At 41.2% G+C, this 24,852-nt stretch overlaps 1 protein-coding gene across 7 annotated transcripts; it reads right to left on the bottom strand.

Moving 5' to 3' along the window:
- Nucleotides 1–12,159: 12,159 nt before the first annotated feature.
- Nucleotides 12,160–24,543, bottom strand: CIPC (CLOCK interacting pacemaker). Of its 7 annotated transcripts, none has more exons than XM_074824807.1 (5): nt 24,353–24,543; nt 22,879–22,966; nt 21,247–21,421; nt 20,164–20,333; nt 12,160–16,602 (listed from the first exon to the last, which is right to left on the bottom strand). In XM_074824807.1, the coding sequence occupies exons 3-5, from the start codon at nt 21,371–21,373 to the stop codon at nt 15,724–15,726; spliced, it is 1,176 nt and encodes a 391-aa protein (XP_074680908.1). In that variant the 5' UTR covers nt 21,374–21,421; nt 22,879–22,966; nt 24,353–24,543; the 3' UTR covers nt 12,160–15,723. The 7 variants fall into 7 exon arrangements, with proteins under 7 accessions (XP_074680908.1, XP_074680910.1, XP_074680911.1 ...); XM_074824809.1 differs by having other exon boundaries at nt 24,424–24,543; XM_074824810.1 differs by lacking the exon at nt 24,353–24,543 and adding an exon at nt 23,915–24,329.
- Nucleotides 24,544–24,852: the final 309 nt, after the last annotated feature.

Here is a 24,852-nt window from a genome sequence, read left to right as displayed (position 1 = left end):
CTCTATAAACAAAACTCAAAAAACCTCATAATATTTTTCATGCCAGGAGGAAAGCTGAAATTTCAAATCAAACTATAAGACCCAGTTTCTGTGACCCAGAACTGCAGTGTTTTCCAGGTGTATGAATTCAGCCCACCACCACTTCAGTTCACTCCACTGCTTCAGAGTTGTCAGGTGTTTCAGAAATTTGTCTGTATAACCAATGCAGCTGGCAGGCACAGTCAACCTGGGCAGGGCCAATGTCCTGCAGCAAGAGATGCCATCAGCTCAGAAAGAAATGTTACTATCCAGGTTGTCAACAGCACACTAAAAGCCCCTCAGCTCAGGCAAGGATCTTTCATGTAACACAGAAGCTTTCTATCATATTCAGGTTTGGGGTAGAAGAAATTCTGTAGTCCAGATGGAGGCAAACACCACACCTCTCCCCTTGACAATCTCTTTTTGGTTTTCTGTACTGACTACTCCTTATGAACTCATTTGGCCAAAACTTGTCCAGTGTTATCCAATTGGCTATTGGCATCTTCTGTGGAAGGATGAGTTTCAGCAGAGGCTCATTAGGATATGTATTATGTTGATGGGAAAAGAGTAGGAAAGCGTGAAATATATGAAGGAGCATGCCAACCCAGCCTACAAATTATAGCATGATGGACAAACTCAATATGAGCCTGCAGAGTAAGATGGCAGCATTTCAGACTGCATATGAAGATGAACTGAAAGGGAAAAAAAATACAATAAACCTTTTCCATGGTGCTCTGATGCAATAAAGCCACAGAATATTATATTCAGCTTTGCCTTTATTAGTCAAACCAGATGGAGTTCACGGAAAAGCCATAAATAACTAAGAAGGTGAGAAATGGATTTGTAAGAGGAAAAAATGGTTATATTTACCTAGCTTAGTTAACTACAGCCAAAGTGGATGTGAGGAAAACATGGCAACCATCCATGTATTTTGGAGGGTGGGAGAAATAATTCTTGTTGGATAAACAAGCATCAACTAGAAATAGAGTTCAATTTAAGAAAAGGAAATGACATGTTAACATTTCAGGAAATACTTTCAAACAGCAGTTCTTCCACTGTCAGCCTTTAGAATAAGCTTAGGTTGGAGAAACTGAAATCTTCACATCTAAGGTGCTACAGAACTGAACAGGGAAAAGCACAGTGAATAGGTGTCGTGGTTTGAGCCAACTGAGCACCCACCCCTTCCCCCCCAGCGCTGGGAAGAAGAAAAATTAATCAAAAGGCTCAGGAATGGAGATTGGGGGGGGGGGTGGGTGTCGCTCACCCATTAACTGTCACGGGCAAAAGACAGGGTCCTTAGTAGAAGAAAAAAGGACATTGCTTTAATTCAAAACACTAATGATAACGACACTTAACACACAGAATGGGACAGTGAGAAGCGTTACCATACCTTAAAAACACCTCCCCCCACCCCTCCCTTCTTTCCAGGTTCAGTTTTGTTCCCAGTATCTCTATCTCCTTCCCTGAGGCAGAGGCAAGGGATGGGGGGTGCAGTCAGTCCACCACTTCTTCCTCCAAGGCAGGGGGAAGCACTCCTATGCATTATTCCCCCTACTCCATATGGTTCCCCTCTCACAGGAGACAGTCCTCCACAAACTTTTCTCCATCACAAGTCCTCCCCATGGGATGTATTCTTCTCAAGATGCTCTGGCGTGGGTCACCTCCATGTGTTGCAGTCCTCCCAACACCTAACTACAACAGCGGGGGCTTCTTCTTCCCACAGGGTCCTGGGTGTCCTCCACAAGCTGCAGGCAAATCTCTGCTCCTCCGGTGACCTCCATGGGTGCCAGGGAGGGCAGCCCTGCTATCTAAACCACAGGATACAAGGGGGCTTTGTGCTTTGGTGCACCCCCCTTCTTCCTCCTTTCTTCCACTGACCTTGGTGTTCACACAGATGTCCTTCTTGTAACTCCTCCTCAAAGTCCCAACCTCGTCTCTGGTTTCCCTTCTTAAATATGTTATCACAGAGGTGCACCCCACCATCACTAAGTGGCTTGGCCTTGGCCAGAGGTGGGTCCAACTTGGAGCTTGTGGAGCTTCAAGAAGCTTTTCACAGTGGGCCACCTCTGTAGACCCTCCACTGCTACCAAAAACCCTGCCACACTCAAATCCTGCACAATAAGGAACTGCCTGCTGTTACTGGAACAGTGGAGAAAAATAAACCAGAGAAGCTTCCACTTTTGAGCTAGACAGTTGCTTAAGCTTAAGCCAAGAGGAGCTAGATGCTGATCATACTCACCTGGGATTTGTTGACTGCATTGCACTTCTTGCCATCTCAGCTGCGTTCAAAATATTTATTTGTACCAGTGCTTTATTCAATAGAAGTAACATGAAATACAAACAGTTGTACAAATAAAGTAATTGTATATAGGTGATATGTGTTGAAAGAAGCACAGAACAGTGTTTTGGTCTTCTCTTTATAGGCATGGGATTAGAGCATGTGATTCCCACATGGCTTCTGATTGTAAATGCTACAGTGACGATTGACAGACAGCAGAGAATGTCACTATTTTATATCCCTAAAGTATTTTCTGTTCAATGATGAGTTATAATGATATTTATCAGCATTTCAGTAGGACTAAGAGATACCCAAACTCCTTATGTTTTTATCCTCTTTTATACTTTCAAGTACTGCCAGAATAACCACTCTAAGTCTATGTAAAGTGAAGAAAACATATATATTTCTATCTGATTTTTTTTAACCTTGAAATGAACAGTTAGGTATGTTAACTTCTTATAACACAACTTTCAGATAGTTTGGAGAAACATTGCCAATTAAGAACTTCTGGAAATGTCAGGACTCAAATAGAGCAGCTACATAAATACATGCAAACTGAGATGTCATAACAGATTTAGGATCCATTTTGAATTCTGACATAATTTGAAGATATTATTTTTCTTTTTTACTCTTGCTCCATCTCCCTCTCCTTCCAAATCTAATACAGGGAAACATTTTTGATAAAACATAGTAGGTCATATAGGAAAGATTTACATGGAAGAATTGGGAGACCTTCACAGTATTTGAGAAATACCAAAGAGGAGAAAGTAGATATTTCATTAGGTCAGCTATTATTATTTATGAATCAACTAGAATGACCTTTTATACTTGTTTGACAAAATTTACTTACTGAAACCCCAGTGGAAATGTAACCAATACATAATTTAAATTGCCAGCAAAAGCCTAAAATTAAGGTCTACATTTAAATCAAAGTGTTAAGAGGCTCTATGGATTTTCACTCCCCATAGGAAGTCCCTGAGGCATTAGAAGCTTTACTCTGGTTGTCAGGAAGTCTCCAGCACTACATCAGAGAAAGTAATCCTTTTGCAGTTCACTAGCCAAATGTCAAGTCTTTTAACAAATGCGAATTTTGGAAGGAATGCTCAATCACTTGGGTTGTATAGGTGCACAAATAGCAAGACTGTGCCCCTAAAGTTTCTTCAAGGCATACAAAAAATCCACTCATTAATGCACTACTACAGATTACAAGCCATCTGAGAGAATTACAAATCTTTACGCTGTCTCAAAAATCAGTCCTTAGAAATCCTATGTCCTGATCTTTTTCACCTTCGGCTTTGACAAATCCCAGTGTCTCTTCAACAAAATTGTGCCGACTATGTAAACACACGTAAGCGAGCAGGACAGAAGCTCCATGGATGAAGAGACAATGAAAATACTTGGTCCTACTAGTTGCAGAGCACTGTAGCTCAGTCTGGGAAAAAATATTTGAGCATATTCTTAGCTTCAAGTATATTCTTAGCTTCAAGCACAGACATAGTCCCATAACTACAGCTGCACTACTCACACCCTTAATTTAACTCATGTGTTTCTCAGTTCTGTTGGTTAGGCTGCACTACTCAATGTCTTCCAGGACTGCATTGAGGGTATTTTTCTGATTTCAGATTTTGTATCTTTTTAGATACAAAAATGGCACATCTGATAAGCCTCCAGGCTTTTGACCCCAATTTCAGATAGTGCATTACCACAGTTACATGAACAGGTTTACATGCTGGGGAGGAAGATTACATTTGTGGGAATAAATTAATACGAGTGGGGCAAGATAGATGTCTGCTTACACCACAAAAGGTTTTTTTAGTGTCTGCAATGCAGCCAGCTAACACTCTTTCCATTCCCCTAGCCGTTATCAACCTTGAGATATTTATAAAAATTTCCCTGGATAGGCATAGAAGTAGATTTTAGTCCCCTATGTTCCTTCTTTTCAGTTTTCCAAACCACAAGGAACCAGTCTCTATACTCACTTGTGGAATTACATTAGTGGAAATTAACCCAATGAGTATATAGTTTAATTTATTAACATGAAACAAAATGTAGGTTAGTATAACCACATAGATGCTCACCTTTAGAAAATCCAGCACCAGAACCATGACAACCCACAGCCATGACTTGTAATAAATGCCAACATTGCAATTCTTATACAAGAAGCTTAAAGCTTATAATAGGGAACAATCATAGAATCACAGAACGGTTTGGCTTGGAAGGGACCTTAAAGAATATCTCGTTTCAACCCCCTACCATGGGCAGGGACACCTTCCACTAGACCAGGTTGTTCAAAGCCCCGTCCAACCTGGCCTTGAACCATTCCAGGGAGAGGGCAGCCACAGCTTCTCTGGGCAACCTGTTCCAGTGCCTCACCACCCTCACAGTAAAGAATTTCTTCCTTATATCTAATCTAAATCCACCACCCCTTGTCCTATCTCTATATGCCCTTGTAAAAAGTCCCTCCCCATCTTTCCTGTAGGCCCCCATTAAGTACTGGAAGGCCACTATAAAGTCTCTCTGGAGCCTTCCCTTCTCCAGGCTGAACAACCCCAACTCTCTCAGCCTGTCCTCATAAGGGAGGTGCTCCAGCCCCCTGATTGTGGCCTCCTCTGAACCTGCTTGAGCAGGTCCATGTCCTTCTTATGTTGGGGGCCCCAGAGCTCCAGGTGGGGTCTCATGAGAGTGGAGTAGAGGGGGAGAATCACCTCCCTTGACCTGCTGGTCACACTGCTTTTGATGCAGCCCAGGATACGGTTGGCTTTCTGGGCTGCAAATACACATTGCCAGGTCATGTTGACCTTCTTGTCAACCAACACCCTCAAGTCCTTCTCCTCAGGGTTGCTCTCAATCCATTCTTTGCCAAAGTATGCTTTTCTGCTACAAGTATTGCTTTTCTCATTTTACAGCTGAGAAGATCAAAGTGCCTTCTCCAAGGTGAGACAAGGAACAGAGCCTGGAGCCATCTCAATTCCAACCATGTGTTATTGTTTGAATTATTTCATGCAGCAGTAGCAATGTCTGTGCTAAATGCTTTTGAGCTGGGTGCAATTTGCAGCATTAAAACCACAAACTTAAGCCTACAGCATATTTTTTGGCTGGAGGAAAGTTGAGGGGAGAAGAGCAAGAACTCAATGAAAGTAACAAGTGAGTTCATCTCTGCCATCAAGACACATTTCAGCTTATACATCTAGGTCAAATGGGAAAAAATAATCTTTGTGGTTAAAAACACAGTGTTCAGATTTTTAAAAAGGAAAACAGGTTTAGGACACTGTGTGTGGTGGTTACCTTAAGATCTATTTTCACACATCTGTAAGAAAAATCCTTGGTAACATTGTTATTCAGTATTCTTTTCCTTTGCTTTGCCTTTGTTCTTCTCCTTTACTAACAGCTGCCACCTACTTATGGCATTATTTTTGTGAAATTTTCTTCATCTTCTTCGACTTTCTTCCCCTCAAATTGTTGAGATTTTAGGCGTCAGCCATATGGCGACCAGTTCCTCACTGAAAGTTCTCTTATTTTATCTTCTACCTGATGTGACTATTTAGACTGTAGAAAAGGAGTGGAAAATTACAGTGCATTGAGTACAGAGTATGACTTAAAACAAACATGCCAAGTAAATACTGAACATCAATAGCGGTCACTAAAACAAGATTGAGAGCTGATATTACACATGATAAATATCACATCTACATCAAGATCTTTTTTGAGTTAAGAAGAAAGAGTTGAGAGCAAATCTCAAAAAAGGGAAAAGTCCAAAAGTATGTTAGACATGTCAGTGCTAGTGGCACTTGTTGGACATTAAGTGTGAACACAATTGCCAATATCAATTTCACGCTGTTATGTGTGCTCACATTAGAGCAGTTCTGACCTGGATCTTGAGTGCCATGGAAATGTATGAGAAGAGTCCAAGAAGAATTGAGTGCTGCTATATTTGTTCTCATCCCAAACAGAAAAAAATTCAGGCAAATAGAGACTCATTTTTACTCACATTTATATTTTGAAGGGACTTAAAATGGATGCAGTAGCCCATTTACTGAAAAATTATGTGCTAAGGACTGATCTTGCATCAGAACAGGGTGTGATAAAGAAATTACAAAATCATGCCCTAAATTAAGCTAAGCTGTGGAGAACAGTGGGGTGTTTTCCTCCCTTCCCCATACTAATGTGAGATGCAGGCAGTGGCCTATTACTGTTATTGTAATTATTTTTTAAGAGGTAATAGTGAATCTTTGCAGGGCTATTGAGCACTTGGTTGTTACTGAACCAACTGCCAGAACTGAGAAATGAAACAAGCATGCAGGTACTTCTCTAAGTTGTTCACCCATGGATAAACAGATGTTATAAAGACATGGAACAGGAAAAGTGCTATCGGGGAGTAATCTTGCCCCCAAGAATTCAGGATTTTTATTTTATTGGCATTCATCTGCTTCTACTCACCCAGCTAAGCTCACTGATAAACTAACCCCTTTTACATCAGATGGCTGTAGTGTTTCAGGCTGGTAGGTGTTTAAGTGCTGAAGAGGCAGTGGAATTTGAAAAAAAGCAAGCCTTAGAAACTGCAATAATGCTTCCCATAACTTTGCTGGCTCCAGGATCAGGCAGAGGCAGTGCACCATTCTGCTTTGCCTAACATCATTGTTAAGTCTGGCTGCGGAAAAAATGAACAGGGTAACAGTTTTAAGGTGCAGGCAAGTTTTATCTTTGCATCCCAGCCTTTCAAAGAAATAGACGCTTTGGCTTTGGCCATGAGGCACATGTCCAGACTGCCCAGCTTGATTTTGAACTGCTAGAAACTAGTCAGGGCCACTGGTGTTCCTGTGGACCAACATCTCGCTCTGAACAGCATTGCCTCTCTAACTACAACAGTCTCTATCCAAATGCTGCCATTGCAGACCACAAGCACTATAGCAATAGACTCTCAGTGCAGTTCACTGCTCTGCTCTGTTCCAGTTTCAGCTGGCTGCAGCTCCCATTATACATCTGGAGGCATTTCAGTATTCAGATTATTATCTTCAAGCTCAGACTTGACTTCCTTGCACAATTAGTGTGGAAACAAATGTTTCTGAATTTTTCTGGCCATTTCTCACACAATTGATGTCAGCCACCCACTTTCAGAGTGTTCTCAGAAAGTATTGTTGTGTAAGCATGCTGCAAGCATGATCAGCGATAGGATGTTGGACAGTGAGAGCAATTTCACTTTGATGAAGACTATCCTATTCTGACTTTCGAGCATGTTTGGACATGTTGTATAGCATTATCATTTGCATGGGAGACAATGCTTAGCAAGAATACAAAACAATAGGCATTGTTAACATTCACTCTGGGTAAAACAGCTTTCCTACTGTCTACTCATATTTCACACTTTCCACACTAAACACTGCTCATCTCACAAAATAGTCATTGCATTGAACTCTGACTCTGGCAATTGTAAAACAAGGCCTATCTGGCACAGCAATGTTTTGTACTGAACAGAACCCTTAATATTTTTTTTAATTAGAATTTTTAGGAATATGGTGAAAAAATGGTATTTGTACTCATTGAGCCAGCAATTTTCTCAGGAGATGCTGTTTTATCCTCACTTACTCAGGAGCTCTCTATTAGTCTACTCCTCCATCGCAGACAATTGAGCAGTTTTGGCTGTCTATGAGGGCTTCTGCTTCTTCAGCATGAGGTGATGGAACCACTCATCAAAGTTGGGGTCCTGTTTCCTGTACAGACAACCCAAAACAATCCAGGATAAGGGGATGAGTGTAAACGGAAATAACATCTTTCCCCACCCCCACAGTCCGGACTATTTCCATAGTGCTTGAGATTCACTGAGAAATGAATGCTATGACTAATGCTGCACAACACTAAGCTTCCAGCCAAAATACATTTTCATTTCCAATAAAAACACGGGAGTTTTCCATTGAAAACACATAATTTTTTCAATCAGTCCTATCTATTAAAAATAATGATTGGTTTTCTGTCTGTTATTGGATTTCTTAGTCCTGGTAAATATAAGTGGCCTAAAAAACCTCCTTACTTCTGCTATAGAAAAAAGGTAAGATTGCCTAAGAGGGCATTCTGGTTCCATTAAACTGACTCTATTAATTTAATCGCAATAAGAATGAGAAGAAAACAATGAACGAGTTGATGAAACTCCCTTTTCAGCCCTGGAAAGACCACTTCCTCCATTTCTTAAAATGTACGAGACGCAGAAGAAATCTTTATGTTGGCAGTGCTCCATTTCAAGATGGAAATTACATTGCTGCAGTGCGGAATGGCAAAAGCATTTCACAAAAATTTCTGTTGAGCAATTAGAAAAAAGCCAGATGTATTCCTCTCATATCATGACAGCAGCTTGATTTCCACTTCAAAAAGTAATTCAGGACATTTTAAACAACGGTTATTAAACATTTTAAAGTCAGCAAGCCTGAATAAGTTGTGACTGAAAATTTAACAGGAGCTAACCAAGAAGGTCTCTGGACCATCAAAACTATTTCAGTGAATTACAGACCACTAGGAAAGATTTCAGAGGACTGAGGGGATGGAAGAACTAGTACAGGATCAGCTTTTCAGTGGGTAGGTAGACTGATCAGAATGAACATAGGCTGGACAACTGAGAGAAAATAATGGAATAACCCATAATTTTTGATTCATCAAGGACATAGAAAACAAAAATAATTGAGATTAATGAAGCTTATAAGATGGTCAGATAAAACTGACTCCTTATTTTGATGATCTAGAATTAAAAATTGGTTGAGGACAAAGCCAACACGGCTAGAATATTTATACTTCTGATGGGCATTTAACAGTATGCCACATGACACAGACTGAAGAGAGAATTATACAAAATTAACTGGATGGTGTGAAATGCATTACAATTATGGTTTCTGAATTGTATACAGAGATCTATTAAACACTGTCTTTTACTCTTATTTTGAAAACAGTATAAAATTGGTTCTTGACTGTAACATTATTTAATATTATTTTTAATAATTGGAATACAATGTAAAATTACCTTTAAAATCTAAAGGTGAAAAAGTCTGCAGGGAGAGAAGCAGAAGCAACTAATGAATGCAACTGGTCACTTATTAAAAACAGTTTGTTTTGTTTTCTGGCTGCAAACTGCATTCAGAGGACTGTGGAAACATACTTAAAGGACAGGGGTTCACCAACCACAGAAGCAACAGGTCCGAGGATGATTTAGACTTCCGATCTGATGCCATGGTCAAGGCTGCTATAAGAATTAGGCAGAGTAGCAGTAGGAAGGGTTGATATTGTACAACTCCTTTAGCAATCCTGTTTTGCTATTAATGTTAGTGTTCCAATTAAAAATGCATTTAAATAATTTTAAAGGATCCAAAGAAGAGTGCCACAGATGAGTAAAGGATTCAAAAGATTTGAGAGCTTAATCAGTTACTTTAAAAAAGAAAGCTGAAGAATGACTTGTTCAGTTTGTAAATGCCTACGGTGAAAACAGCATGTCACAGCATGCACTTCACTTCAGCAGACAAAAGGCAAAAGATCTGACAGCTGGATACTGAAAGACAACAAATTCAGGCTCAATATAAGAGGCACATTTTTAACAGTAAGTAATTACGTTTTGAACAATTTGGGTGGATTCCTCATCGCTAGGAGCTTTCAAATCAAAGCAGGATGCTTCCTCTAAAAACATGCTTTAGTTCAAACCGGAATTTGAGGAACTCTTGGAAACTGCTCTACAAGAGAGCAAACTGAACACATGGTGTTTCCTTCTGCCTTCTCAGGCAGTTTGTCTCATGGACATACCTCAAAGGAGGTACAGATTGAAGAAGGGAAGGCAAGTCTCATGCATTTTGGATGCTCTGGACCATGCAACACAGATGGGGCTATATGGCTGCATTACACAGTGGCCTGAAAGGAAGCTGTTGCAGTTTAAGCTCAGAGGGCAACTGAGCACCACCCAGCCGCTCACTCACTCCTCCCTGCCTCCTCTGCTGGGATGGCAAGGAGATAATACAACAAAAGGCTCAGGGATTGAGACAAGGACAGAGAGGGCTCACTCACCAATTCTGGTCATGGCAAAAGACAGACTTGATTTGGGAAAAAAGAAAAAAAAAAACATCAATATGAACACCACCACCACTAATTTACCAATCAAATCAGAGTAGGACAGTGAGAAATACATCTTAAAAACACCTTCCCCCCACCTGTCCCTTCTTCCTGGGTTCAGCTTCGCTCCTGATTTCTCTACCTCCTCTCCCTCCGTGGTGCAGAGGGGCAGGGGATGGGGGTCGCAGTCAGTTCATCACATGCCGTTTCTGCTGCTCCTTCCTCCTCAGGAGGACAACTCCAGTGTGGGGTCCCTCCCACAGGAGAAGTCCTCCATGAACTTTTCTGACATGAGTGCTTCCTAAGGGCTGCAGCTCTTCACCAGCAGTGAACTGCCCCAGCACAGGCTTCCCTCTGAGTCCCAGCACTCTCCGGGCACAGCCACCTGCTCCAGCACGGGGCCCTCCACCAGCTGCAGGTGGGCATCTGCTCTGACACACCTCCCCCACTCCTTTTTCTCTGACCTTGGTGTTTTCATAGGTATTTCTGTCACTCCTACCTCCCTTCTCAGGTTCTCCTTCTTAAATATATTATCACAGAGGTGCAGCCACCATTGCTAATTGGCTCGGCCCTGGCCAGAGGTGGGTCCGACTTGGAGCTGGGGGAGCTCTGAGAAGCTTCTCACAGGGGCCACTGCTATAGCCCCTTCCCTGCTACCAATCGCCCCTGCCACACACAAACCCAACACAGAAGCATCACCTAGATACATAAGAGTGTAAAACTGTGTGGGTAGGGACCCACCTTTCTGTCCCAGGAGTTACAAGAACAAAAGCACTAACAGCACACTGTGTTCAACCTAGTGGACAGCAGAAATTCTGCATGCCAGGAGATTCCTCAGCCCAAGCCTGTGGGGGTACAGCAATTCACCTTTTTGGCCTCAATGAAATAAAGGTGAAACAGGCCTGACAGCCTGCAGATGGACTTCATCATGTAAAGAAAAAGCTAGCCCAAAGAAACACAGAAACATTAAAATTTCCTGCTTGAATTGTACCCATACCTTTTATAAATACAAAATTTGCAAACACTCTGAGTTTCCAGTCTCAGGGAACAAAATTACTTCAATTGATAGCTCTCCTTTTTGGATGTAAAGTAATGAGATTCAAGTTATTGCCTTGTCTGGTGCCAAGTAAGAACTTTAACCAGAATCTCTTACACCTTAGGACAGGATCTCATGCCACAAGGCTGCTGGATGTTCTGGGCATAACTGCCTAGTTCTCACTCTGTCATCTCTGAACACAGAAAAGAGTGAGTAAAAATGGCGACATTTTGAAAAATGTGTTTTAGTGAAAAGCTGGTATACAGATTTAGTTGAAGAATGTTCTTCAAGAGAGGGAGTAAAATTATTCACTCAAGTAATTCTTTCAGTAGCCAGGATCCTTACTTCACAATTTAGAACTTCTGCATAGCCGGCTGACAGGATTAAGATGCAGTGTAGGAGTTCACCCTGCACAGACGGTGAGCATAATGTACAGTCATCACACAGAGATAACAGTTCAAAGATGGAAAAATCCTTCCAGGTTGTTCATGACAGATCTATGGCAATGGTCACCCACGACAATATATTTTTAGAGTTCTGTACAGCCCCCTTTTACTCATGCTCCTCCCAAAGACCCTTTAATTCATACATACTGTTACAGCTCACATGACTCTGAAGAGAGATACATCATAGTATCACTTTTGGTTCTGCACTTTCCCACATGGGCAACATGCTGTTGTGGAGCTGTATGTAAAGCACACTTTGGAACCAAGGACTTTACAGTTTAACAGCATTAAAATAACCCACAAACTTTTCAAGTATATACTTTATTTCATTCATATTTCACAGTCTGTTTCTGTAAAGTTTTAGCAAAAAGGTCATGTTCTATAACAGAGTTCTTAGGCTACTGTATTCAGAGCTGGCAACGGACTTCGGAAGTACAGAAAATGTTTACATTCCAACTAGAGCAGTAGAATTTCAAAAATACATAGTAAAAGTAATCAAAAATACCAACATTTATTAAAACTTAATAGAAAAACAGCAGTCTGTCCAACCCATGAACTACCCCTCCTGCTAGTTGTCAGCAGCAACTGAAGCCCCAGCAGGCCATCTGATTGACTTTTTAGACTGGGACAGCTGTCTTCAGCTAACTTGCTAATACAAAGCCTTGCTGCTTCAAAGGTCAAAAAACACTGTAAAGTTCATTGCTTACAGGTTTCGAATCGAGAGAGGTTAACGTTTCTGCTCAAATCTACTGGACCACTTCCAGATTCTGCCCAGAATCAGGACCTATTTTGGTACTGATGTAATCAACTAATTTTCTCAACACAGTTCCAAGCTATTAAATTGCAGCCAAGAAAGGAAAGCCCTTACTGTTTAAAGGTTTATCAGGGCTTCCAGGAATAAAGGCAGCCAAGAGAAACTGAACAGAATGGGACTTGATGACCTATGTATCACTAGGGCCTTCAACATCCTTTTTTTAATAGATGTTGCATCAAGATTTGCAGTTATCTAGGGACATGGTTACTAAGGCGCCCCAGATTTACATATAATAGCTCCAGAGTGGATTTTTCTAGTTCAGCAAATACTATTTAAGTCTGGACTGATGCCTAGTAGGAGATTTCTAACCAGCTGCTGGACTTTATTCATAGATCTATTGAATATGTGTTTATACAAATTACACCAGCTGAAAGGCCCATCAGCTATAAGCACACCCACTTCAGCCCACCCTCGGTGCTGTCAGGGAAAAAAATACATGTGGTACTGTGTGGACTATGAGAGATTTCTATCAGCTAGAGTCTCTCTAAGTCAGAAGGTATTACCCTGCAAGGCAAATTTTTCCTTCATTTTACTCTATCAGAGCAGTGGAAACAGGATGGCAAAGAGGTCATCAGTAGACTCACTTTTTCTTGTCTCAAACAGCTGGGACTGGACATTTTTCCTGACTTCCTTTCATCTCTAGATAGCTTGAGTCCATCATCTTGTTTTCTGGGACAAACCCTTCTTAAAAATATATATATTCTGAACTTCAAATTCTCCTCTTTATTTGAGAGGTAGAATAAGAATTTTAGGAAAAGCAGGAAAGATATCCTATGAATTTTCTCACACCTCACCTCTAGGCCTATTACAAGTTCCCCAATCAATGGAACTGCCTCCTACTGCCTCCTCTCCTTCCTGAAGGAAGCTCAGAAGAAAAAAGCTTATCTTTCAGGATTCTTTCACAAATGGCCTAAGCTACCATCACATCTGTCCTACCAAATGTCATTCAGTGCAGATATCACACTGATTCCAAAAGAGCTAGATTGGATATGTCCTATGTTATTACCCTGTACTGTGCTGCCTTCCTGCCTTCTGGGTTTGCTGGTTAAGTTTTGGTATTGCTGTGCTGCGAGTTATGAGACATCCTAGTATGCACAATTATAGCAGGTATATTAAAAAAAAACCCCACATGACAGAACACAGTCTATGAACAATTTGCTTTTAATCAATTGCCACATACTGCACTAGTCTTCCGCAGATGGGCAGGATACCACAAAAGGCATGGCTACTAGTTTGCATACAGCTCCACCAGGGTGAATCCTGCCACAGAATTTCTCTCTAGGCCTATGGCTAGTACAAATATGACTTGAATTTCTCCTCTTTGTGAGGCATGTACAGCATTTCTTTTCATCAGTATAAAAAGGGGAAACCCCTTACAAGAGAGAAGCCCCTTACAATTTTTCTAAAGCACATATTTGAGGAAGAATACAAAAGCCTTCTCTGCAGTCTTCTGCAATATTGATTCCCAGAGGCATCAGAAAATGAAAAGGTCTAATCACAAATTAGCAAGACATCCACTCTGTTTTCAAGTTTCTTTTTTTTTTAGAATCTGAAATAGATGACAGAAGTGATCAAAGCATCAAAATACTCAGTCACCTAGAATGCACAACTTTTTGAAAACATTGTCATGCAGAAAGGAACTTATCATAAACAATCCAGATACCTTAACATTCTTAGACAAAGCCATTCTTAGTTCTCTACACAGACTGCCTCTGAAAAAAACCCTTCAGATTGGAGGGAGTCACATAGCTAAGTGTCTAGATAAAATGAAATTAAATAAATGCCTGTAGAACAGCTTTTGTAACAGGACTACTGTGAATCTCTACCAGTAAGGCCTGATATCTCATGCACACAGTGGTGTTAGCTATATCTCAAGGCAAACAGGCTAGGAATGATATAAATTTGGAGGAAAAATGTTTTGGGGTCTGGTGGGTTTTTTTAAAAGTTCAAACTCAGATAAAATTTTTTAGGGAGATTATCCAAGCTGACATATCTTTTTTTTTTTCCCCCCCCTCCTCCTCCCCCCTTCTCTAGGTACATTCATCTGATTTCTCTAAATAGAAAAGAGAGGGAAGGACTTTTTTCACTACAGGCCAGTATGCTCCTTTTCCTTTCACCTCTTCTTTTTTTATACTTAGCAATGTGATTTTGCAGAAAAAAAGGAGTTTAGGCTTGTAAACTAAAAAATATCAAATAATATGCAACTAGTCTTGCCAAATTAATCCTGGTGAATTAATATCTTCCTTGTACTGTTTTCAAAAAAAGTCACTGCAGTCTTTAATAACAATGTTTAATCTGTTAGCTACCAAGAAAACCCAAAGCCACTTGCCTTGTACACTTGTTAGCCATTAATAAATATGGCTTAGGAACAAACACTTCCAGTACAAGCCTTGTGATTTTCACTCAGCTGTACAGATGAAAATCAAAAGTATATTCATCAAAACACATCATTTCACTTGGGTCCTAAGACACTCATCACTTTGACCAAAAACTGTAATGAATATAGAACGCTGCTTCAGCACAAGCAGATCTCCACTAATTCAAACACATTAAAACCCCAAAGTAAGACTCTGCTACAATGAAGGACAGCAACAGTCTAAAGATACCACCCCACCAAAGTAGGTTTCCTCTCCTCACACCAACTCCCATCATCTACTTGCAACTGATGATGGCCTAATATTGGGGCCTGTTCTGCTGTTCCATTCTCAAAATTGACTATCTGAAGATGGGAATAGGCAGATGCTTGATTGCAGAATACTGCAAATGATCATCTTTTCACTGCAAGAATGGAAACATGCCAGCCCAGCACATCCAAGCTTCTGGAGTCCAAGGAAGTACACATAGTTAGCATGGAGTTCAAGGTCACACTGATGTAGTAAGTGCCCATTCTGTCAATTCCCTACCATGCTATTCCAGTCCACAACTGGCTCTGAAGACAAGTTGTTAACGGCATGCCACTTCGCAAGTCCTGGACTCAGAAAATGCTCAAGTAAAAGCTTGAGACAGGAAATAGGAGGCACAGAAATAACCTGACCAACAGCTATGTACCATTTTACTACATGTTGGGATAAGTAGGGTCTTCAAGGTTTCTATCAGCTTTATCAGATCCTGCTAGAGATGCTTCTAGCTCTGCCCACGACTGTGGAGCATTGTTCTTTATTGCCTCTATGAAAAGCTGTGTTTGGTGCTTCAGCCGGTCCAGCTCAGCCTGAGTCACCTGGTTCTGATGAATGAGCTCCTTGGTTTTTAAAGTGATCTCCAGCAATCCCGACCTGCGTAGCACGACGAGTGTATTCTGAAAGCGCCTGCATTTGCTTTGTTGTTGCAAAAGCAGCTCAGGAGTAGTGCAGATCTCTTCTGGTATCAATGGGGGGCTCCACACTGCAGACTGCATCGTAGCCTGTGCTGCACTCTCGCTCTCATGAGGGGTGCACTTTGTTGCCTGCAGAGTTCCAAAAGGCAAAAGGGGAGTCAAACCTGGCACTTTCTGAGTGTCACTGGAAACACGATGAAAACCAGGAAGAGCTGACAGTTTTCCACTTGTCACCAGAGTCGAAGAACTTTGCTGGTGAGAATCCTGAGGGGTCTTAAAGCTAACTGGTAGGTGGGCAAAAGGACTAGTAGGCAAGCCTGTGCTCCTCGACACAGGAGAAATTTCCATCTTGGGTGCTTCTGTACAGAATCGTTTATGGCAACTGGTTTCCTGACGTTCTTCTAGATCAAAGGAGTGATCTCTTTTGCAGGGCTGTGGTGCTATTTTGGGATAAGAATTCAGGATGGGCAGGTAATTAGTGGAGTCATTTCTTTTTTTCCCAACAGGGTGAGGGTTAATAGGAGGTGGGATTGATGGACGAAGAAACACTAGCTGTGGCTGAGCTGGAATCACTTCAAAGGATGGCTGCACAGTCCAAGACTGGAGCTGCGATGAACTCCCCTGAGAAGCACAAACGGGGAAAAAAACAGAAGTCTTACAACAATATTGTAGAAGAGGATCAAAAAACCTTAAACAAAACAGGTGGACTGTGCTGTTTCTCCATATTTGATATACACTGTCCAATTAATACATTCTGAACAGTTTTCCATCAAACTCATCCTCCTTTCTCTGACAACAGAGCATAGCACTAGACTCAAAGTCGTAATCCATAATCCTTTTACTACAGAATATCCAATACATTTAAAACCAATTAAATCTGAATTTATACATGCCTTCCTAAATGAGAATTACAGTGCACGCTTATATTGTACAATGCTCATGTAAAAGTTCGATGCAGACTTAGGATTGAACAAGTGTACAGGAAAGTTGAAAAATAATTAAGCATTGTGATTATGAAATACTTTACAAAAGTCAAAGAAAGACTGCACAGACATTTTAGGAACAATTCAGACTCCTCTGTTGAAAGGCAGCAACTCTAGTCTTGTCAATTCTATTCTTATAGCAAGCTTTTGATATGGTGATTTAAAATAGATGACAGCTGTTCAGTAAGTCTTGCAATCTTAAGTACAATACACAGTTTCAATAAATTTAAAACCATGAAGTAGAAAAAAAAAATGCTGAATATCAACTAACGCAAGGAAAAAAGGCCTGTTGTAAGCCCAGAGCAGTTTAACTCCATACCTGTGGTGAAATAGTGCACAATGATAAACTTTAAAAGCATTGTATTTCAAGAAAAATGCCCAAGTTTTTACGCCCTCCTACAAGCCATATTCTGCAATATAGGGGAATACATTGATTTTTACAAGACACTACCTCTTCCTCCTCCAATACATTACTATGGATCTTCACAAGATCTCCTGGCCAAAAAGCATGCCTGCTTTTCTCCAAACATATCAAATGGTCTAGTAAGAGATACTATTTCTTTCTGAAGGAAAAATCTCACTACTTAATATATTTAAGACATCACCACTACAATTATACTAATATACTGTCAACTGATTTTCCAGCTCCTTACAACTTGGAACACTACTGGTAGGCCTGCTGAAGGCACAGTTTTTAGGTAGTGCAAATATATTTTATTAGTTTTGGTACAGTTCAGAGTCACCTGAAATCCATCTCCTCTCCCCCAGTCTCATAAAAGTTAAACTGGCAAATGCTAACATGCTTTGCTGAAGTCCATTCACCCAGTAAAGGACATGGACTTGTCAAAAGTGGGTATTACCCACCAATTAGGAGACTAAGACTTGGAGATGAGTTTCAATTACCTACTCTGACACAGAATTTCTTTGATTCAGTAGGCAAGATGCTCATGGAATAGGGGTACAGAATAACTACCTGTAAAAAAATAAATATTACTACCTTATCACAGAAGAAAGGACAAACACATTCAGAAGAAAAGTATCTGGAGATGTTAGGAGAGAGGAAATATGTAAATACCACAGCTATAGACACACAGAGGACAGAACATGCAGCCTTAAGGAGCAAGGTTTTGGGGTCAGAAGTTGTCATTTACTGCACAATTATACAGTACCTAGCACAACAGAGCCCCAAAATCATTGAGATCAAAAGAGCTGTGGTAACTGTTTATCTTGTTCTTGTTTTTTTCCTATCTCTGTTATCTACTTTCTCCTCCTTTCCACTCATGTTACATTCTGCTTTTGTTCTCACATCCAAAATCTCATTTTTAGTAGAGAAGGACATATTTATTTTACTAATTCTGTGAAGCGGTTTTCTGGGGTTTTTTTTAAAATTAAAGTTTACATCCTACATGCATGTGTCACTTGTCTAAATCCCACTTATTATGGACTTTTATAAGACTTACAGAAACCTTGCCACAAGCAGCACTGTGTTTCAGAGAATTAATCCCTGCTTGAGTTTTTTTCTTTAGTAACATTACTGCTAGCTGTTTACACTCTGAAATTGGGACAGCAGGTAACCATCACTGCACAGGATGATCACAGTGGTTCTAAGACAGAAGGATGATGCTGACTGAAATTGAAACTGGAACAAACAAACAGCAGTAACTGGATGCTGCTTTTTTTTTGACCAGTAAGCCCAACTGAGCACTGTGTTGAAAAGACCATTTTAAAAAGATGACCAGCATGACTATCTGAGGTAACTAGACATAATGGAAAGAAGCAGAAAGACACTTCATGATTATTCTGACCTAGACTTGTTGCTTTTGTTTATTGCAGCAAACATTTTTCAATTTAACATTATCCTCCTTAACTGTACATAATTAGACTTAGATATTATAACACAGTGCTCAAGAGAACTGAATCTTGTAATTTTATCTACCTCCAACTCTTCCTCCCCTTTTAAAAAAACTACCTTTTTTTTTATTTTAAAAAATATTTATATATATTTTTTATATCTATCTATCTAAAAGCTACTTATTATTAGCTACTTCTAACTGTTTGCAACACAACGTGGAGTTTAACATTAGACTACCACTGCAGTCAGTGTTTAATTTTTGAGCTCTGGGACAAAGGCTATCAACCTTTGGTGAAGCTTGCCTACTTGCTCCCTACTATATGAAAACTTCAGTTTTGTTTAGACAGTATTTTGTCCACACATTGAGGAACATGACTATAAAATAAAATTGCTTCCTGTCAAGATAAAGCACAATGCTCAGAGATCAGTACCATCTCACCCACAAATACATAATCTGCCAAATACTAAGAAAACTTGTAGCTGTGTTAGCATTGATACATAGTATTTGAATTTAATAGGTTTTGCTTGTTGTCATAACAGATTGAGTAGAAAAAGAATTGGGATCTATATTCCTTTTTCCCCTTCTCACTATATTCTCAGAAGTATGCTAACAAAAAATGCTGAAGAACTTTTGTGCTGCTCAGAAAATATGAGTGAATACAGAGCAAGAGGTCTAATAATATGGCAGTACTTTGAATTTGGAGCTCTCATATCTTCTGTTACAATGTAAAACTTAGGAGTCTCACAGATGTGCTAGAGGAACATATAACAAGATACTCGAGGACAGAAATAGGGAATATAATTGTTGCAATGTGAGCAATCACATACTGTTAAGAGAAACAATTGTTAAAGTAAAAAATACCACAGCTAATTTCAGATAGGGATTTAATGTTTTCATTTATAACATTCTGGATTAGTGTTTCCTGTTGCATATAAAGCACTTCTAGGACCTAAAAACCAGGTAGAAAAACCTATCATCATATTTTACAGTCCTTACAGAATGAAAAAGAAAATATCAGCTTTCAAAAGGAAAAAACTCACTTTTTTTTTTTGTTTGATTTTGGTGCTATTTACAAAACATTCTTAAAGATCTATTTTTGGGGGGATATCTTTGAGACAAAGAGGTTTAGTAGATGTAGCAGAGCTTGTCCATTTCACATTTTTTAATATCTCAGTGATTCTAGCAGCCCCTTAAAAGAACAGGCTATCACAATAGAACTTTTCAAGTTACCAGTTACTTTCTGGACTGCAACAACTTTGTAAAATCTTTTTGAAAGGAAATATACTAAATAAAAAAAAACAATCTAAGAAGATGCAATATTTCTCAATGTATTATTTCTTCCCTACCTGCTTGACTAACACATTTTTCATTACAACCATAGGAGAAAGCGCAGGAAAGGAGTTGCTTGTGGTCATTGGGCATGGCCAAGGTCCATCTTCTGCGTTCCAACACAACGCATTCAGCACGTCCTCCGAGTCAGTCTGCTCCATAGCACTCAAGCACTCTGAACTTCCATCTGCCAGAAATGTAGATGTAGAATTCAGCTGTTAGTCATTTCACATGCAGCATGCTTGCTACCTCCTTTCAGTTCTACTATTCTGCTTCCTTTCAACCAAGCCACCAAGAACAGTAAAGTTTAGTTCTGGAATACCAATAAAATTAGACCTGTTGTGACAGCTGTCAAATAGCCTTTAATAAAAGGCTTTATATTTCAGGCCAGCTCTCATGCAGCTGCTGTCTTCCGAAAATCTATTACTTTTTGTTCTTTTTTATTTAGTCTCCAAGAGATTGTGCACTATCATGAAGACTGCTCTAAACCTGGTGCAGTGAAGAACTATGGTCTCCAGCACTGCCCCAGCCGTAGTCTGTGCTGCAGGCATTTGGTGTCTTGAAGTCTTCTATCTACAAACCCAAAAAGGCACGTATCTCTCAAAAGCATTTTTTTTTCTTTTAAAGGCCATCTCTGCACAGTTTTGTGGAGTATTAAAATGGCATACCATATCTACATTTTACTGATAACAATTATTCTACAGTTTATCAGGCTCTACTGACAATCTGGTTGAATCATAAGAGACATTAGATGGCATAATCCAACAGTTCATTCATCACTGCAAAGAACAAAAAGTAATTTTGCCATCCCCACTTCTAGATGCTGAAGTCTGAGATTCTTCCTTTCTTTATTAGGCACATTGTAAATTCTCGTGCCATTCAAATTCACAGGATGAACTCTTCACAACTACAGAAAGCTCCACTCCAAAAGTTTGCTGGTAGGATGACTGTAGGTGCAAGCGTCTTGCATACAATGGCCCTCCCAGCTAATAAGAAACAAATTGTAAGGGGCTAGAGTCAGATTTGTCACACATCACCAATAAAAGCAAAGTCTGAGCAAGAGAACACACAAAAAAAGGTAATGCTGGGGTTTTCTAAACCTGAATATCCGGAGTCCTTGTCAGATTCAGCTGCCGCCATGCTGAAGTGATGGTTCAAGCTCTTCATCTCCATCACTTTGCCCAGTAGTTCCTTGAGGGTCTCAATAGATGACTGTTTTGTCTCCATGCTTCCATAGTGCTGCAGGCAGTTTTTAACACCTTTTCCATTGAGGAACTACAAAAATAGTTAAGAACAAAAAGGGACTTTCTCTGAATCTACAGAAAGTTCCATTGGTATAAGACAAGGAAGGAGGCCATGTTCATCCTCATGGAAATCTGATTATCAAAGGTTTGCTGTATCTGTTAAGTGATCTGTACATTTCTATTAAACTCCCAGCTTCACATTTGCTATGTTTATTACACATTTAAGTTGGCAAAGGCTTGCCAATAACACCACAGTTAATTTCTTGCAAAACTGTCTAAACGATGCATGTTTAATAACACATTACAGAGTAGAAAAGATAGGCAACAATTCTTTGCATCAACTGACATGTTACTTTGTAGAATCTTCTGGACTAAAGTTTCCACCTGCCTTAGGCTGATTTTTTATGTTTCAGGAAAGTTTCCATGATCCAATCCTTCAGTCCCCTGCACCAACTACAAGAGAGTATCATACTAGGCTGTTGAGTCCTTTAGGGTAGGTTAAAAGATGCCAAAAAACCTAACACATAGGAAGGAAGAAAATCATTGAAGCAGAAATATAGTACAAGTTTTTACTTTTAAAAATTTCTTTATTTTTTACTACTGCCGTGAATGTCACCAATGAATCAAAGATATTTTAGAAGTATTGAAGACATCAATGCAGTTGAAGGGGCAGAATGCACCTGTCTCATTCACCTCCTTTCTTCAGTGGCTGAGCAAGTTGTACAGAGCACAGGTCAGCCAACTTTACTGAACTACCTGAAGTAGAATCATTTCATACTTAAAATTACTGAGTAAAGCACACAGTAGATTAATCTGGAGAGCACAGTGCATAAGTAATTTCTAAGTCTGTTATGAATTCTGTTGGACAAGGTAATATTCCTTACTGTACACACAAAACTTGGAAAATAGGAATGCATTTTCTTGATCTGCTAAAAATGTAATGCCCAATTCTACGAAGTTCAGCAACACAGGTAACCAAGATAAAATAGCAGATACAAAGTATACGGTTGTTATCTGTAATTAAATCAATACCCCTCTGAGTCAAGTGGAATAGTTGCATATCTCTTTTTACACTGCCAGTGAGCTACTTGGAGACTTTCAGAACAGAAATATCTCAAATTATTCAAGGAATGAAACGCAGATAGAAAACTAATGTATTAGACATGTTTCTCCACCCAAAAAAAAGGCCAACTAACAGCTAAAGGCTATTCACAAACAACTTTTTTTTCAAGAATTAAAAATTACTCAGGCCATATTTATCTTACAAAAACTTAGCTATCTCAGAGACTGAATCCCAAAACAAGTCAGCTGTGCTGGGTAAAGCCCATATAACAAATATAGCTGAACCTGCAAAACTGTGGTTTTCTTAATACAGTCTGTTTCTGTCTCAAGAGAAAAGTACGCCATCAGAGAATAGAAAGTATGGGATCAGAGAACATGCTGGGACTAAAGAAATCCATACTGCTAAAAGTGGAACACATACTATACCTGCAGTGCACTCCTAGAGACACAGCCTTAGAAATGCCCTCTTCTTCCCACACCCAGAATGAGAACACTGGAAGGCTGAAACTAAAAGCTACGAAAATCAGAAAAATGTATAGTTACATTATGGCCTCCCATACTACATACTTGTCAAAACCTTCAGCTACTTCCTGAGGGTAGGCAGACTCTAGTAAGACAAAGTTTCTGCTTCTCTTAAAGGAGGTAGCTGAGAGTTTGGCTAACAGAAAAATGACTGGATGAAGTGCAGAAATTACATCTAATATTATCTGTAGAAATTATTTTCCTATAAAGCAACCCTTTGAACTTATGTCTCATGTTAGAGCTCTATACTTTAATTACAAATACAGGAACTCAGTAGTCTGCATCATAGTCAGGCCAGCTGTACATTAATGGCAGTATCCGGTGCAAGGTACTTCAAATGACACTGCAGCTGACATTCTGGAATAATCTACCCCAAAAGGCAAGTTTCTTCTTAAGGTCCTGACAGCTGTTTGTTAGAATTCTACTCCAAGATCTTTGAGCCTTGGCACCTCCAGTAATGAATTCTATATGTTAGATAAGAGTGCCAAGATGGTAGGGTGACTGTCTGTATAACTACAAGAAAGACAGAATAATGGTCAGCAGAAGAGAATTTCCTCAGTGGCTATTTGCATAATTTTTACTTTCTATCTTCGGTCACACCTGCTGACCTGCTAACAGGTATGGAGCAAACATAACTACGTAAGAGCAACCTAGATGCTATCCCTGGAATGGAAGATGAGGTTTAAGTCCCGATTGCTGCTTCTGCTACACAGCCCTTTCCAAAACAAATGTATTTTTTAAGGAAATTATATGTATTGATGCTAATCTTCAAAAAAGCAGAACTAGAAACAGAAGGAGGGCTAGAAATGAGTAAAATAAGAACACGCCACTGCTAGCCTTGCATCAAGGGAAGCTTTGGGAAGCACTGGCACATCTTCCTCTCCTCCCTTATGCAAAAAAACCCCAACAATAACAAAATCACAACCGAAAGTAAACAAACCAGAAGCGCCACGCTCCGGAGACGTGGATCCCTCCTGCCCCCCGCGGGCCAGCGACGCCCCCCCGCCCGGCAGGTGCTCCGCCGCGCACCGGCAGGAAGCGCCGGGCGCCAACCCCGAGTCCCAGGGTCCCTCCCGCCGCCACGGCAAGAGCTAACCCCCGCCGGCCGCCTTCCTGGCGCTTCGCCCACACGCCAGGCACGGGCGGCGGGGCGCCCCGGAGCTCTGCCCGCCCGGGCGGGGTGCGCTCGCAGCGGGCCCGGCGTGAGGAGAGGCTCCCACACAGGCGGGCCGAGCCACCGGCTGTCCCCACGTCGAGGCGAAGCAGAGCTCAGCAACGGCCGAGAGTCCTCAGACTCCACAACTACACCACTCCCTCATGGCCACCTTCCCCCCGCGCCGCGCCGGGCCGGGCTGGGCCGCGCCGGGCCACCCCTCACCTGGGTGCGGGCCACCACAGCTCTGACCCCGCTGAGCCGCGCATGCGCGACACCGACCACAGAGCACGAACCTCCGCACTGCCTAGACAAGCCCCCCCGGAAGAGGAAAGTTGCCCGCCAGACGCCCCCGGCGTACACGCGCACAGCGACGCTGCTCGCGCCGGCCCGCGGGCTCCGCGCGGGCTGGGGGCGGGGTGGCCGCAGCGCGCGTGCGCAGGGCCCGTGCGGCAGTTGCTGCCCGTCCGCGTGCCGCGCGGGGCGGCGGCTTGACGTGGCGCCGTGGTGGCTCGACATGGCGTCGTGGTGGCCGGGGCCAGCCTACCTCGGAGGGAGCGGAGGCGGCAGGGCAGGGGCCGCTCGGGCTCCGTACAGGAGTCCCTACCATAGGCCCTCGAGGGCAGTGGAGGTTGGGGTGGGAACGGGCAGCTCTAGATGCGCAAGCGGCCATGGATGCACACAAGGTCTGTCAGGGGGAGGGACCTGCCAGCTTCTTGGTTTTA

This window comes from Strix aluco, chromosome 4 (genome assembly GCF_031877795.1).
Source record: "Strix aluco isolate bStrAlu1 chromosome 4, bStrAlu1.hap1, whole genome shotgun sequence".
In the NCBI taxonomy this organism is placed as follows: domain Eukaryota; kingdom Metazoa; phylum Chordata; class Aves; order Strigiformes; family Strigidae; genus Strix; species Strix aluco.
Note: the sequence above shows the minus strand (reverse complement) of the source record. Positions and strands in the feature narration are given on the sequence as shown.